Below are 12,816 nucleotides of genomic sequence, written 5' to 3' on the forward strand. Positions count from 1 at the left end.
TACATTATGCCCCAATCTAACAGTCTGTCAACACAACGCAATATAACAAGAAAACAAACAGGAAAAAACGAACGAAGTCAGTAAAAATTAGTAAGAAAAAAATAATATTGAAAAACAATTGAACTATTCATTACCTCAGCCACGGAGGATATGTTTTTATTGGCATTTGTTTGTCTGTTAGTGAGCAGCATTACACAAAACTGCTTGAAGGATGTGTTATGGGTCAGGAAAGAACCTATACAATTTTGGTGCACATCCAGATCAGGGCACGGATTCTTATTTTATTTATTTTTTTCTGTAACATTGGGAGACAAGGTGTTTTTCTACATTTTTGCTGATGATTTATAGATCTTGAAGAAAAAACTCTGACATGTTTAGGGGCCTGATATTTATGTGTGTGCAAGTTGGTGCTGATCCAAATAAAAATCTGGATCTTTTGAATTTAAATGTGTTTTTATAAGAGGACTGTTGGGCCTTGGCGGAGGTATGAGCTCTCTGAGTGTCATTCTAGTTATATACTGAGTTATAGTGAAAATGTTGAAACTGATGATTTATACTGCATCTATAACACTATGGATTTTTTCTGCTCTTCCAGCCGAGCTATCAAGACCAACCAGGACCTTCTCCCTGAGACTCCATGGACCAACATCCTGTATGACGACTTCTGGGGCACCCTGCTCACACACAGCGGCAGCCACAAGTCCTTCCGCCCGCTCTGCACCCTCTCCTTCCGCCTCAACTACACCCTGCATGTCCTGCGTCCCTGGGGCTACCACCTGCTGAACGTGGTGCTGCACGGCCTGGTCACGGCCCTCTTCACGGCCCTCAGCCGCCCTCTCCTGGGCGGAGGATTGTGGAGCCTGCTGGCCGGTCTCCTTTTCGCATCTCATCCGATTCACACAGAGGCAGTGGCAGGTGTGGTTGGCAGGGCGGACGTCGGAGCTGCTTTCTTTTTCTTGCTGTCCCTTCTCTGTTACGCGAGACACTGTGGACTTCGCAGGGACCCACACGGGGCCCATGAGACCAGGAGATGCAGCGGTGGCACATCAGTTGCCTGGTGCTGGGGCTGGATGCTGGCCAGCCTGTGGTGTGCAGCAGCCAGCATGCTGTGGAAGGAGCAGGGGGTTACGGTGCTGGCCGTGTCGGCTGTTTATGACCTCTTTGTATTCCAGAGGCTCCGACTTCGCCAGGCTCTTCTCCTCCTGTTAGGAAAGGTAAATGAATGCATGCTGCCCGGGGTTAGCGTTTGTTCACCGACGCTCGCCTTGGCCCCTCTACAACTCCTGTTTCCTCTTCCTTACCTCAGAGGCAAACCTCAGCCAGCTGTGAATGCTTCCTCCCTGGCAGATTAAGTGTTTTTGTTCTCTCTCAACATAATTTTGTTTGTGTGGAAACGGTTTGCATTTTGTCAGGTGTGTAATTAGAAAAGCGGCTCGCCTGTGCAAACCACACGGCCTGCGCATGAAATGCGTTCTCATTTGTCATGTGCAAACAGGAAGAAACTGAATGCAGAGGGGGGAAGTTTTCCACTTCCTCACAACACGGCCACCGATTTCCATCTGCTGCGGTAAAAAGATTTGCATTAATGCAAGAAATCTAGAAATTAAATTAGCATCTCTGCCTCATTTTGTGTGTGAACACACTCATTCGTGGCAGGAAAAGCTATTTTCGGGGTGACTTGCTTTTCCTATTTCGAGGTGACGTAAAGGTCCTGGCAGAAAAACAATAACACACCCTAATCTGGGGGAAGCTTTCGTGCACTCATCAAGTTAGCTGTCCAAATGTACGCACACACAAACACACAATATGCTTCCTCTGCAGGACTCCATTTTCTCCTCCAAACTGAAGTTTTCGAGGAGGACAACCTTGGTGCAATGACTCCTCTGATTGTGGGAATCAGTGTTTGAGTGGACAGCCTCCTCCTGCAGGCTCTCCACATTTGATTAGAGAAACAGCTCCTTAGCCAACATGATGGCCCCTCGTAAAAAACGTATAACCAGCATAATAAAAAGTCCCCTTGGGTTTTACGGAGCAAGGACAGTCTGGCTCTCAGTGTGTGTGTGTGTGTGTGTGTGTGTGTGTGTGTGTGTGTGTGTTAGAGGATCTTTTTATAGTGGTTTGTGAAAAACATCTATAAATACCTCTGTTTGTTGCAAGGTTTGTGATGTAATTGTGAGTAGTGCATTTTCGTTGTCTTGTGTAAGTTTCTCCTCTATCTTCCGCCTATTTCAAACATGTGTGCTGGTTATTTACGATCTGCCTCCATCTAAATCGTTTTACCTACGGTCGTTCAAGGCTTCACCGGGCCCGAGGGGGAAGCTTCTCCAGGAGTTGTTTCTGGCAGAACGATAATCCTCAACCCGCTGGTGAAGGGCGAGCGGCGAGCAGCCCGGAGAGATCAGACAGGGCGGAGAGAAGGAGTCGTGATGTGTTTGCTTCTCGGTGCCGAGAATGACTCACACGTGTGCTTTCACAACCACTAGACCTTAGCAGATGCAACACAACACCTGTCTTTCAAATTGTATTCTAGTAAATCATGCTAGAGTAGCTACACAGCGGGAAAACAGATGTTACTCATTTATAAAATAAATATAAAGAGAGAAGAGAGAAGAAAAACAATATGATGCAATAATACAACAAACTACCTCTGTGTTTTCTCTTAAAAAAAAAAAAGGAAAACACAGTGGAAACCAAATGGAAAGTTATTATTACTGTGGCATCAAGACAACTATGCATTTGTTGAATTGCCCAATGCTGCTGAGACACAATCTGAACATAAAATAAAAAGGAAAAAATAGTGAGGGGAACTCAAAGACAGCACAGAGTCATATAAGTAAGATTCAGGGTACTCTTCAGAACATCAATGTCCACAGCAATGTCAGTCAGCATTTGCCATGGCCCAGCAGCTGCCTGCACTAAAATTTAATGAGTTCTTCCCTGACCCACACCACATCCTTCAATCAAGTTGTGTTTAAAAATACTTATTAGTTTTTGTGTAATCCTGTTTATAAACCAACCAATGGACAGAGAAGAAGAATCCGCAGAGAGGAAATCCGCTTTGTGCAGATAAAGATTGTTTGACATATGATTCATCAAATATCATACTGATATCTTTTGAAAGTTTGACTACAGTTTAAACTTCAACAAAAAGAAGAGTGAAGAATTGAATACATTAAATAAATTAGAGGTAGTTTTTGTTTCGATTGCATCGTATTATCAGGCTTTCCCATAATTCCATCTGCCTCTGTACACACAACCTGTCAGACATCGAGCACTGTGTGTTCCAGTCTGTTGCATTACAGTGGGAAAGATTTCATCAGCCCTCTTGTCAGAGGCCGTTATGAAAAATCACATTTTCCTGTGTATTTATTATGCAGCAGAGCAGGGATATCATCAAGCAGCCTCCGCCCCTGTGCCCAGACACAATAACCCTGGCCAGGATCCCTGTGCCAGCCCGTCAAGTCCCGCTGCCAACCTCCCAGTGCCCCCCCGCTACCACTAACATCTGGCTCGTTTATCACTCTGGCAGTGCCCTCCCATATTGCCCCAGTCACGGTTATCTTGGTGGGGAGCTCGTTACGTGCCGGGGCCAGGATCGAGGGCAATTGTTTTCCTCGATTACGAGCCAGACGTCTCGGGACGCATGGGAACACAGAAAGAGAGGGATATAGAGAGAGAACAGCGAGAGAGGGAAACTATGCTCTCACTTCCTTTGCTTTATCTGTTCTCCGTCTCTCTCACCCACTGAGCCCTGAAAGCACTTTGGGATTGAACCACTTGGCCTCTCCTGTATCAGACTCTGCCACTGAGGCATGATCAGTCGCTGCTGAATAGCAGGTGGAGAGATGGCAAACATTTGTGGCCAAGAAAAAACATAAGAGTGTGATATTTTCTATTCAGGGTTTTTCCATTTTATTTTTAAATGAAGCAGAAGAACCTTACCACATTACCTGGTCTCTGCCGCAAACAATAAGGAAATGCAAATCAGCTCCTGTGTAACAGAGGGACAGATGCGCTCTGACCGGCACCCAATTTCTCATCCTATTAACTCCCTAATCAGGGCGAGATGAGATTTCGAATGAGACAACGAAGGACAGGGGCAGAGTTAGAGAGTGATAGATGGGGACAAAGGTAGGTGCGGTGTTAGCTCTGCAGTTTATTGACAAGGCAAAATGAGACTTATATGCCATGATCTTAAGTCCTTGTTCTTTCTACTTTTAGTTTGTCAGTAACAGAAGCATACAGTAGTTTTTTGTTGTTGTTTAAGCATAAATCAGATCAGATCAAATGTGTAAATTAAATATAGTTCTTTAAATAAAATTAAGGACTTTTTCTCTTTCTTCCTATTCCTTCTAATTTCCACACCTTTGGATTTTTGTCACCTGCAGCCAAATGACGGATGACAGCTTTTTACCACAGGTACTCAGTTAATGGATCTGACAGTGTCCTCTCCGGTTTGCACTTTTAAGCGCTATGGGCCCCTCGTTTGTCTCAATGAGCGCTGCAGGCACGCAGCGTGACGGGCTGATGGCTCGATGAATGTTGTGCCAATTATCCTGTAGAAGAAGCATTCAGCTGTGAAATGATGGCCTCCATTACTAGTTCTGATGGATGGTCTTTAGACAGGAGTTCATTTTTTCGTTCTCATGCAAAACATGTTTTTATTCCTGTCTGAAACCACTTACGGCTCCAAGTCAGTCAGAAAAAGTGTTTGTTTGAGTTGATCATCACTATAGTCAAAGCACCCAAAAGCCTGGATGAGTATACCTGTTTGTGCATCCTTCCGCTGTCATAACAAAGTCAGCAGAAAGTTAAAAACAGTGATGTACTTGATTGCTCTGACTATTGAATTATCCATTTTGGTAATTAAGCAAATGATGGATTGTGCCTTAAATCACTTGAATGTGCCACTTAACGTGGTCACACAATGAGGCCCATTGTATCTTGCATTAAAGCTGTTTATAATTAGCTTCAGAATCACTTCAATACCACAAATGAATTGAAGGCATCCATCAAGTAACCACAAACTGGGTCAGCTAAGCTAAATCAGATGCAAAGAATCCCTGTGTAAACGACCTATGATACAGATGTCCTGACTTTTCTCAAACAGGAAGCTTTTTAAATGTCAAGTTAAAAACCGATGGCAGCCCTTCTTTAATCAGATGCCCTCGTGGACGAAGGGCATCTGATTAGTTTCCAATTAAGCTAACCCAAAATGTTTTTGGACTATGGGAGTCGAATCCTGGAGAAATTCCAAAGCAGACACCGGCAGAACGTGCAAGATGTTCAGGACAACTCGGGATCCAAACCGGGGACCTTCTTGCTGTGAGGCAACAGTGCTAACAGTTCTAGCGATATTGCTATCTTGCTTATGATGTTTGTTGGAGCCGGAGTTCACATGTATACACCCGCCTAATCAAAGCGCTAATCACAGCTGTCAATCATGATGCTAAAACCCCTTTTATTGCAACTATTTAACAACAAACATATCATAAGACTTAATACTTGAATATCTGCATGGAGCTGTCATGATGTCCATCTTTATATAAAGTCATCAGAGAGAAGAAGGCAGGATTCGGGTCAATAGATCAAAGTCAGCCCTCTCACGGCCAGACATGCCGCTGTCTGGTGGCCGGGGTGATTTGCGGTAAAGTCGGGGGAATGCTGAGCACATTAGTGAGCTGGAAAAAGAACTGGATGCATGCCTCATTGTACCTTTCATCACAGTTTAATGCATCAAATATGAGCACTGCTGGATGAGTGCTGCACAAACACACTGTGTCCAAAACGCTGAAAGACCTTTCCATGCACATGTCAATGAGAAAGAATGGCCCCATAGTCGGCTCCCAATGCAACTTTAACTCAAAGAGTAGCTGGCAGTTATGGTTAGTACGTTGGTTTTGTCTTTATTTTAGAGATTCATGAGAAGAAATCTAATCAGTTATCATTAAGGTTAATAAATTGGAGGATAACAAGAGGTTAATTGAAATCAATCAGACAAATAAGCAACAAAATTCCCAAGCATAATCAGCCTAGAATGTTGGAAAGAGTTATGAGCCGCTGAAATTGGACATGACTTTACAAGAAAGGTCCGGAAGATCGTTCCCCTGCTGTCTTGCGTCAGTCCACAGCAGCTTTAAACAGTGCACATATGAAGTCAGCCGTATCCCGCTGGTTCTTCAGACATGTTTTAAACACACTGCAAGCTTCAGTGTCAACAGTCAGACCACACACTTCTGGGTTTAATAAAGTGAAAGAAAGTCATAACGAATAGCACCGGTAAAAGATGAAGCCTCAAGAGTGTTTATATGTGGAAAGAGGGAGAGAGACGGAGAGAATGAGAGAATGGTTGATTCAATAAAGAGAGTGGATAATAAACTGAAAGAGAGTAGAAAAAGTAGTTGAGGGAAAGCCACAGAAATCGACGATGAATTTCCAAATGAGAATCCAGAGAGGAGGAGATACATATGTGAAAGAGTGTTAGGTTTAAAGGCTTGGAGCGAACGGGATGTAACGGTCGGCAGCTGGCTGGGAATCATGCCATCGTGTGCTCCGTGGATACGTACAGATCTTGGGAAGGTCAATCAATCATAGCTGGAACTGAACCCATTCAATTCTTCAAAACTGAAGACGCCTCTTAGCTGAGAGGTCAAAGTCTTAAAGTATCGACGACCAAGTCCAGTTTCCCTCCATTCAACTGTTCTTGGATGACTGTGAATCTCTACGGATGGAGCTGGAACTAGTTCTTAACGATTTAAACCAGACAGCAGTGAAGCTAAAAAATAGAGAAATCTGGCCTGTCTCTTCCATTTGATTTTTTTGTTGGTGTATTTTTAATTTTGTAACAAGCCAAAACTTATAATATGACATTACACATTTCCAGAAGTTATTAAAATGTGATGCTAGAGAGGGGCTCGGGCTGCAATTATGTATCCAGAGAAACTAAGCGAACCCGACCTGCCCAACATTTTCCCCGTTTCCCCGCATGTGCAGTGTTGTCTTTGCCCAACCCGGGTCCCAGCAGGTTCTATCAGGTACCAAGAGCCTAGTTGATACACATGGACATGTACTTTTTGCTAGAAATGTAGTTTAAATGGTAAAGGATATATGTCAGACAGGCTTTAGGCAGTCAAAGTAATGAAATAAGTGACAAAGTCTCCAAACAAAGCACATCCAGATCTCCACAAATAAGAACATCATTTCCTGACAAAACTTTAAAGCCGTCTGTGCAAAAACATATTAAAAAGATATGTTGGCTTGAAAACTAATGTTTACTGCTGACTGTGAAATCATAAAATAGCTGAAAAGCTGAATCAGACTCATTTGGAGTGTCTGCGTATGTTTGTCTGCGTCTGATTGATCAGGAACTCAATTAAAGAACGATTTGGAAATAGACAAGGCAGTGAGGGGTAAAATTAAGCTCATTCACCTAAATACCACAAATGACTCTCTTGCTGGAATTGGCTTATCTTCTGAGACCAAGCAGAATTGGATTTCTCAGACAGTTTCCTCCCCTGACAGGCAATATGGGCTCATCCATCAATAAGCACACCCCCTCTTTTTGTGTAAAAGAGACTCTTATCCTTTGTGCACCACCTTTCAGCCTCCAAATCAATATACTGTTCTCTTCCTTCCTCAGTTCCCAATTTAAAGAGTTCTCTGGCTTTCTATAACTAGCTGGGCCTATTATTCCCACCTCATCTAACCTGCTCAAGAAACATGCTTTTCCATGTCAGCTCTGGAGAAATCAATCACTGAACTGGAGCCAGGGGTCAGGCGAGTCAACGCAAACCCTCTTATTCTAATCCCGACTTGGGTTTTGCGGGTTGGATAACTGGTGTTATGGTTCTTGGGAGTGTTCACATGACCTTACTCTGTAAGAGAGAGTACTTCAGTCAAATTTGTATTATATCGGTGATTATCAGTTATATCACAACCATTTACTACTCGACCACTAATATATAAACTTGTCCTGTGCTGTGTAATGACTTTAAACAGCACTTACAGGATGCAAACATGCACACGCAGCTCTAATCCAGGAGAGGTTCAAACAGAGTTCATGTGCTCGGAAGAATAAATGGCCCCAGAACATAGGAAGTGAGCAGCATCACTGATCATCACTCATGATGTTATGTTGTATTTAATCCACAAGGTAAACCATAGAGTTTATGTAAAGATGGACAGCATGAGGCCAAAGCGTATCGATCGCATCTGGATTGGACATGGAGTAAACCAAAAATTCAAAAGAACGTGTTATTACACCGATTTAGGTCCAAGTTCTCTATTTCTCTGGCAAATTTGGTTTTAATTTGTAAGTTGGTTTTAGAAAGACAGAGAAAAACATCATGCACAGGATGGCGTTGTCGTGAACTGGGGATATTTTGTCTAGTAATGGATTTCAGAAAGTATCAATGTCAATATGTGGTATTGAAGAAATGTGACATACAGGAAAGCAAACAAACAACGTCATCTCTCTTCCTGCTACGTTTATTTCTCTCCCTGCTGAGACTAACATGAAATCTAACAAGGCTACGTCCAAAGGTCAACAGGTCAAGGATGTCATCATGCAGCAGAATACAGCCCAATGTGGAGCAAATGAAAGGCATTATACTTTTGGCCCTGGAGAGCTAGTTCGAATCTGAGATATTCTCCTGCAGATTTTATTTTTATGTTTTATGAAGTGTTCTCTCCATTTCACTCCAAGTATGTATCAATAGGAGTTAACATAATTTTGAGCTTAGGCTGTTTAAAAGGAGGCCATTCAGTCATGGCGTATGACAGTGGGGTGAAAGGTGTTGCGTGACAGAGAACCTAATTGCGATCATGTTACGGAATTAATGCTCTTATGAGATGTAAACAGCATCTACATACCAACACAATGTGGCCCTAAGCTGATTAACAGTCACACTCACTGCAACTCTGACAGGCAACGAGGAAGGACTTAGGAAGGAAAAGCTCTCATGCTTCATATTTACTTCAAAGTTGACCACAACTAGATCAAAAGTGAAGGGAGGGAGGAATACTAATACATGAGAAATGATAGAAATAATCCTCACCTCACAGTCATATGGAAATACATAGATTTTTTTTGTTATTATAATTGAGTTTTTTCCTTGTTATCCTTAATGAAACACTCCTGAGGTTCTCGCAAACCAAACGAGAAATCCAAAACAATGCGTCTTTCATCGCTTTCAATGTGACATTATCCATTAAGATTATGATGTCTTGATGTAAACCGTCATTGCTGGCTGAAAGTGACATGTATTAGAGTGCAGAGCTGTCCAAATCCCAGGGCGTCTCTCACCAGTTTCAATTTGTCATATTTTACTTTCTCCATGTCGACAGCGCTGCGTTGTTTCTGGCTGCGGTGCTTTTTTAATTTGCAGTGTCACAGAGAAGTGCACAATGTACATGAGTGTGGTTTTAGCTGCAGACAGCTATCGAAAACATTCCAGAGATTACTTTTTGAAATTATAAATTAGGGAGGTTTTTTATTTTTATTTCTTTAAAAGGTGGATTTATAAATCAGACCCCAAATCCTTGTTCTGATGCACATGACCACAACTGCTGGATTGCCTGTTTTAATATCTTGGGATCCACTGAGATTTAAAATATACTTATAGGTGAGCTAATGCTCAGATCCAGAGTTCGAGAAACTTGACAGAAATCAAAAATAGCTCTGTAACAGAAAACAACTTCAGGTGCTCTGGAGCGCAGACAAAAAGCTGCGGCTTCGACCAAAAATGTTGATTTAGGTGTTTTCCTTTAGTGTGACTTTTTTTCTCTCCTCCCTTTCAGAGAAAGAACATCAGTGTTTTGCTGAGTCTCAGTTTGCTGGCTTCCTGGGGAGTGATTCTGCTGTCGGCCCGTCTCTACTGGATGGGCAACAAGCCCCCCAACTTCTCCAACTCTGACAACCCCGCTGCCGACTCGCCGCATTTCCTCACTCGCACGCTGACCTTCCTGCACCTGCCCGCTGTCAACGCCTGGCTCCTGCTTTGCCCTGACAAGCTGAGCTTCGATTGGTCCATGGACGCCGTGCCCTTGGTCCGATCCTTGGCCGACTGGAGGAACTTTCACACTGTTGCCTTCTACGGTGGTTTGATCCTCCTGGCTATGTTTGGCCTTCGTGGTCCCGCCTCCAAACTAAAGGAGGCCAATGGGAAAGCCCATGTAGCGAATGGGAAGTCAATCACCAACGGGAACGGTTACCACGCTCCTGACACAAATCATAACACAGACCATGGGCCGCCAAAGACCACCCTGAACGGGTCAGCTGGACTTCACCACTGTCCTCCGCAGACGTCCCTGCCCCCGACCGAAAACCTGGTGCTGTTTTCATTAAGCATCCTGTCATTGCCTTTCATCCCCGCCACCAATCTATTCTTCTATGTAGGTTTTGTGATAGCAGAGAGGGTACTTTACATTCCCAGTATCGGCTTCTGTTTGCTGGTGGCTGCGGGTTTCAGAACAGTGTATGTGAGACTGAGGACTAGAGGCTGCAGGGCCGTACTGTTGTGTCTCTGTGCGGGTCTAGTGTTGCTGAATGGACTCAGAACTGTTCAGAGAAACAGGGACTGGAGCAACGAGGAGAATCTCTACAAGTCTGGGATCAGTGTGAATCCTGCTAAAGGTAAGAGCTGGGGATTCTGACTGATCATGGTGCAGCCCTGAAAGGTGGAAGCAAAATTCTTGCTGATTTTAAACAAGGCGCTTATATTTATAGAGCATTTTTGCATTTTGCTTTGTTGTACAAGCCACATTCATCCATCATACCACACATTCTTTCAGCACTATTGTATGCTGTGCTTCTTCTATCTCGCACTGTCTGCAAAGCCATCAGAGGCAATTTTGGGATAAGCATCTTGCCCAAGAACACTTTGGCACGTGGACTGGAGGAGATGGGGATCGACCCACTCTGCCCCCTGAGCCACAGCTGCAAGACGGCCCCTTGTGGCCACAGTCACTGTGTCAACATAAGCTTCCTAACTTCAGAATGTACCCTGTGGAGTTTAGAGCAATGGTTCCTATGCAGCAATGTCTTTATAAGTCTTGTATGGTTTTGTTTTAAGGACGCGAAAAAACAGTAAACATTTCCACTGAGTTTGTAAAAATTGGATGTAAAACATCGATTTATTATTTGAAAAGCATCAGGTTTGCGAGGATAGATAAGACAGACTTTTTGTTTGGAGCAAAACTTAACTTTTTTGTTCTTATGGCAAAGTTCCACTGGCGCATTTAAAGTTTTGTTCTATTTTAGTTGGAGAGAAAAATGTTCTCCGGAAAACTACTTTAAGAATTTCAAACAATACCCAGCCCTTTGGATGATGTGTATCTCTACACAAGGTGTCCTCTGAACCTCAATGTTTCTGATCCTGAAAGATGTGACGATGTGGCACTGTCAGCAAGAAAAAAACAGAATTTACCATCTCTGCAACAAAGCTCAGCTCACAGAGGAAGCAGCAGAACGATACTTCATCTCTGCAAGACTGACTTTGATATAGTCATTTAAATGGGACCTGTTGAGGTTTTCCACATTTTCTGTCTCATATATAATGTCAAAATGCCAGGTGTCCATATTAAATATGGACAAAGTTTCAAATATTCAGGCAAAACTGATCCCTGTGAGACAAAAGCTCAGACTCTCATTCTCCACAACAGTCGACTTGAGTCGTGTTATAGACATTACATTTTCCCCGGCATACAAAAACAGTAAATAGTGCAGGTTTATTATTCTGTTTTTGTGTGTGACCGCAGTATAACATTCTACTAACAACTTTACCTTTTGTATTTCCTGACTGCAGATGTTTTCAATTCAGTTTGCATTTCAGCCATAGACTGTATTTAAAGATGGGTGACAGACAGCTCCCAAAACTAAAGCCAAAGAGGCTTGATCGCCACATGGTGGTTGGCTGCAGAATGGGTCGTAAACCATGTCTCCTCCATGTTATTGGATGGGACAATAAAAAAATCACACATGTTATTCGTATCATGATTGAGCAGATACTGACTAGTGATTAGTCGAGCGCATGTATCAATGAGACCTCGATGCCACGTCTCTGCCCAGCAGTCGCTACTGTACAGACTCTGGCTTCAAATGCGCAAGATGGCATCATTCGTATCTGGGATATTTTGGCTTCATTTCTGTATAGTGGGAGGAAGTGGAGATGTGTCATCCATCTTCATATACAGTGTATAGATAATGACAAGGTAATATACAGAAATCTTTTTATATACACACATAACAGTGCAATACAGATGTAATGCTATTTAACATAAAATACATATTGAAAATAAGCAGTAAAGCCATGCACACGAGTAAATAATGATGACTTGTGATTTAAATAACAAGTTGCAGTTGTTTATTTCTCACCAACATTGTGATTTTCCTCTGAAAGTCTAACTTTTGTCGGACTCCTCTCCTGCAGCCTGGGGAAACTTGGGAAACGTACTGAAGAACCAGGGCAAGATGGCGGAGGCGGAAAGGGCGTACAGGAACGCTCTGCACTACCGAGGGAACATGGCCGACATGCTGTATAACCTGTGAGTGTTTAAGATGCCGCTTCGCCTCCTTCTGCTCAGAACTAAAAGAGTTCTGATCCCTCCCATCCATCAACTCGAGATCGCAGAGGCACAACAAGAAAGGTGGGAATAAATAGACGACGAGGAATCAAGTGGCAGACGGCAAAAACTTGGAAGAAGGCAAAAACAAAAATAGATCTAAGAAGCAAGTGTGCGAGGCGTGATGCAAGAGCGTGACAAAGGGAAAATCACTCCTGTGTGTGTGTCTGGTGGCTCTTTGTACCTTCTGCCATT

General features: G+C 43.2%; 1 protein-coding gene across 1 annotated transcript in view; it reads left to right on the forward strand.

Moving 5' to 3' along the window:
• Positions 1-12,816, forward strand: part of tmtc2a (transmembrane O-mannosyltransferase targeting cadherins 2a) — a 52,041-nt gene that overhangs the window by 24,699 nt on the left and 14,526 nt on the right. The window contains exons 2-4 of the mRNA XM_020092097.2: positions 596-1,214; positions 9,799-10,633; positions 12,429-12,543. Of these exons, the coding sequence (XP_019947656.2) occupies positions 596-1,214; positions 9,799-10,633; positions 12,429-12,543 (1,569 nt within the window). The remainder of the gene's footprint in view (positions 1-595; positions 1,215-9,798; positions 10,634-12,428; positions 12,544-12,816) is intronic.

This window comes from Paralichthys olivaceus, chromosome 23 (genome assembly GCF_024713975.1).
Source record: "Paralichthys olivaceus isolate ysfri-2021 chromosome 23, ASM2471397v2, whole genome shotgun sequence".
NCBI classification, from domain to species: Eukaryota; Metazoa; Chordata; class Actinopteri; order Pleuronectiformes; family Paralichthyidae; genus Paralichthys; species Paralichthys olivaceus.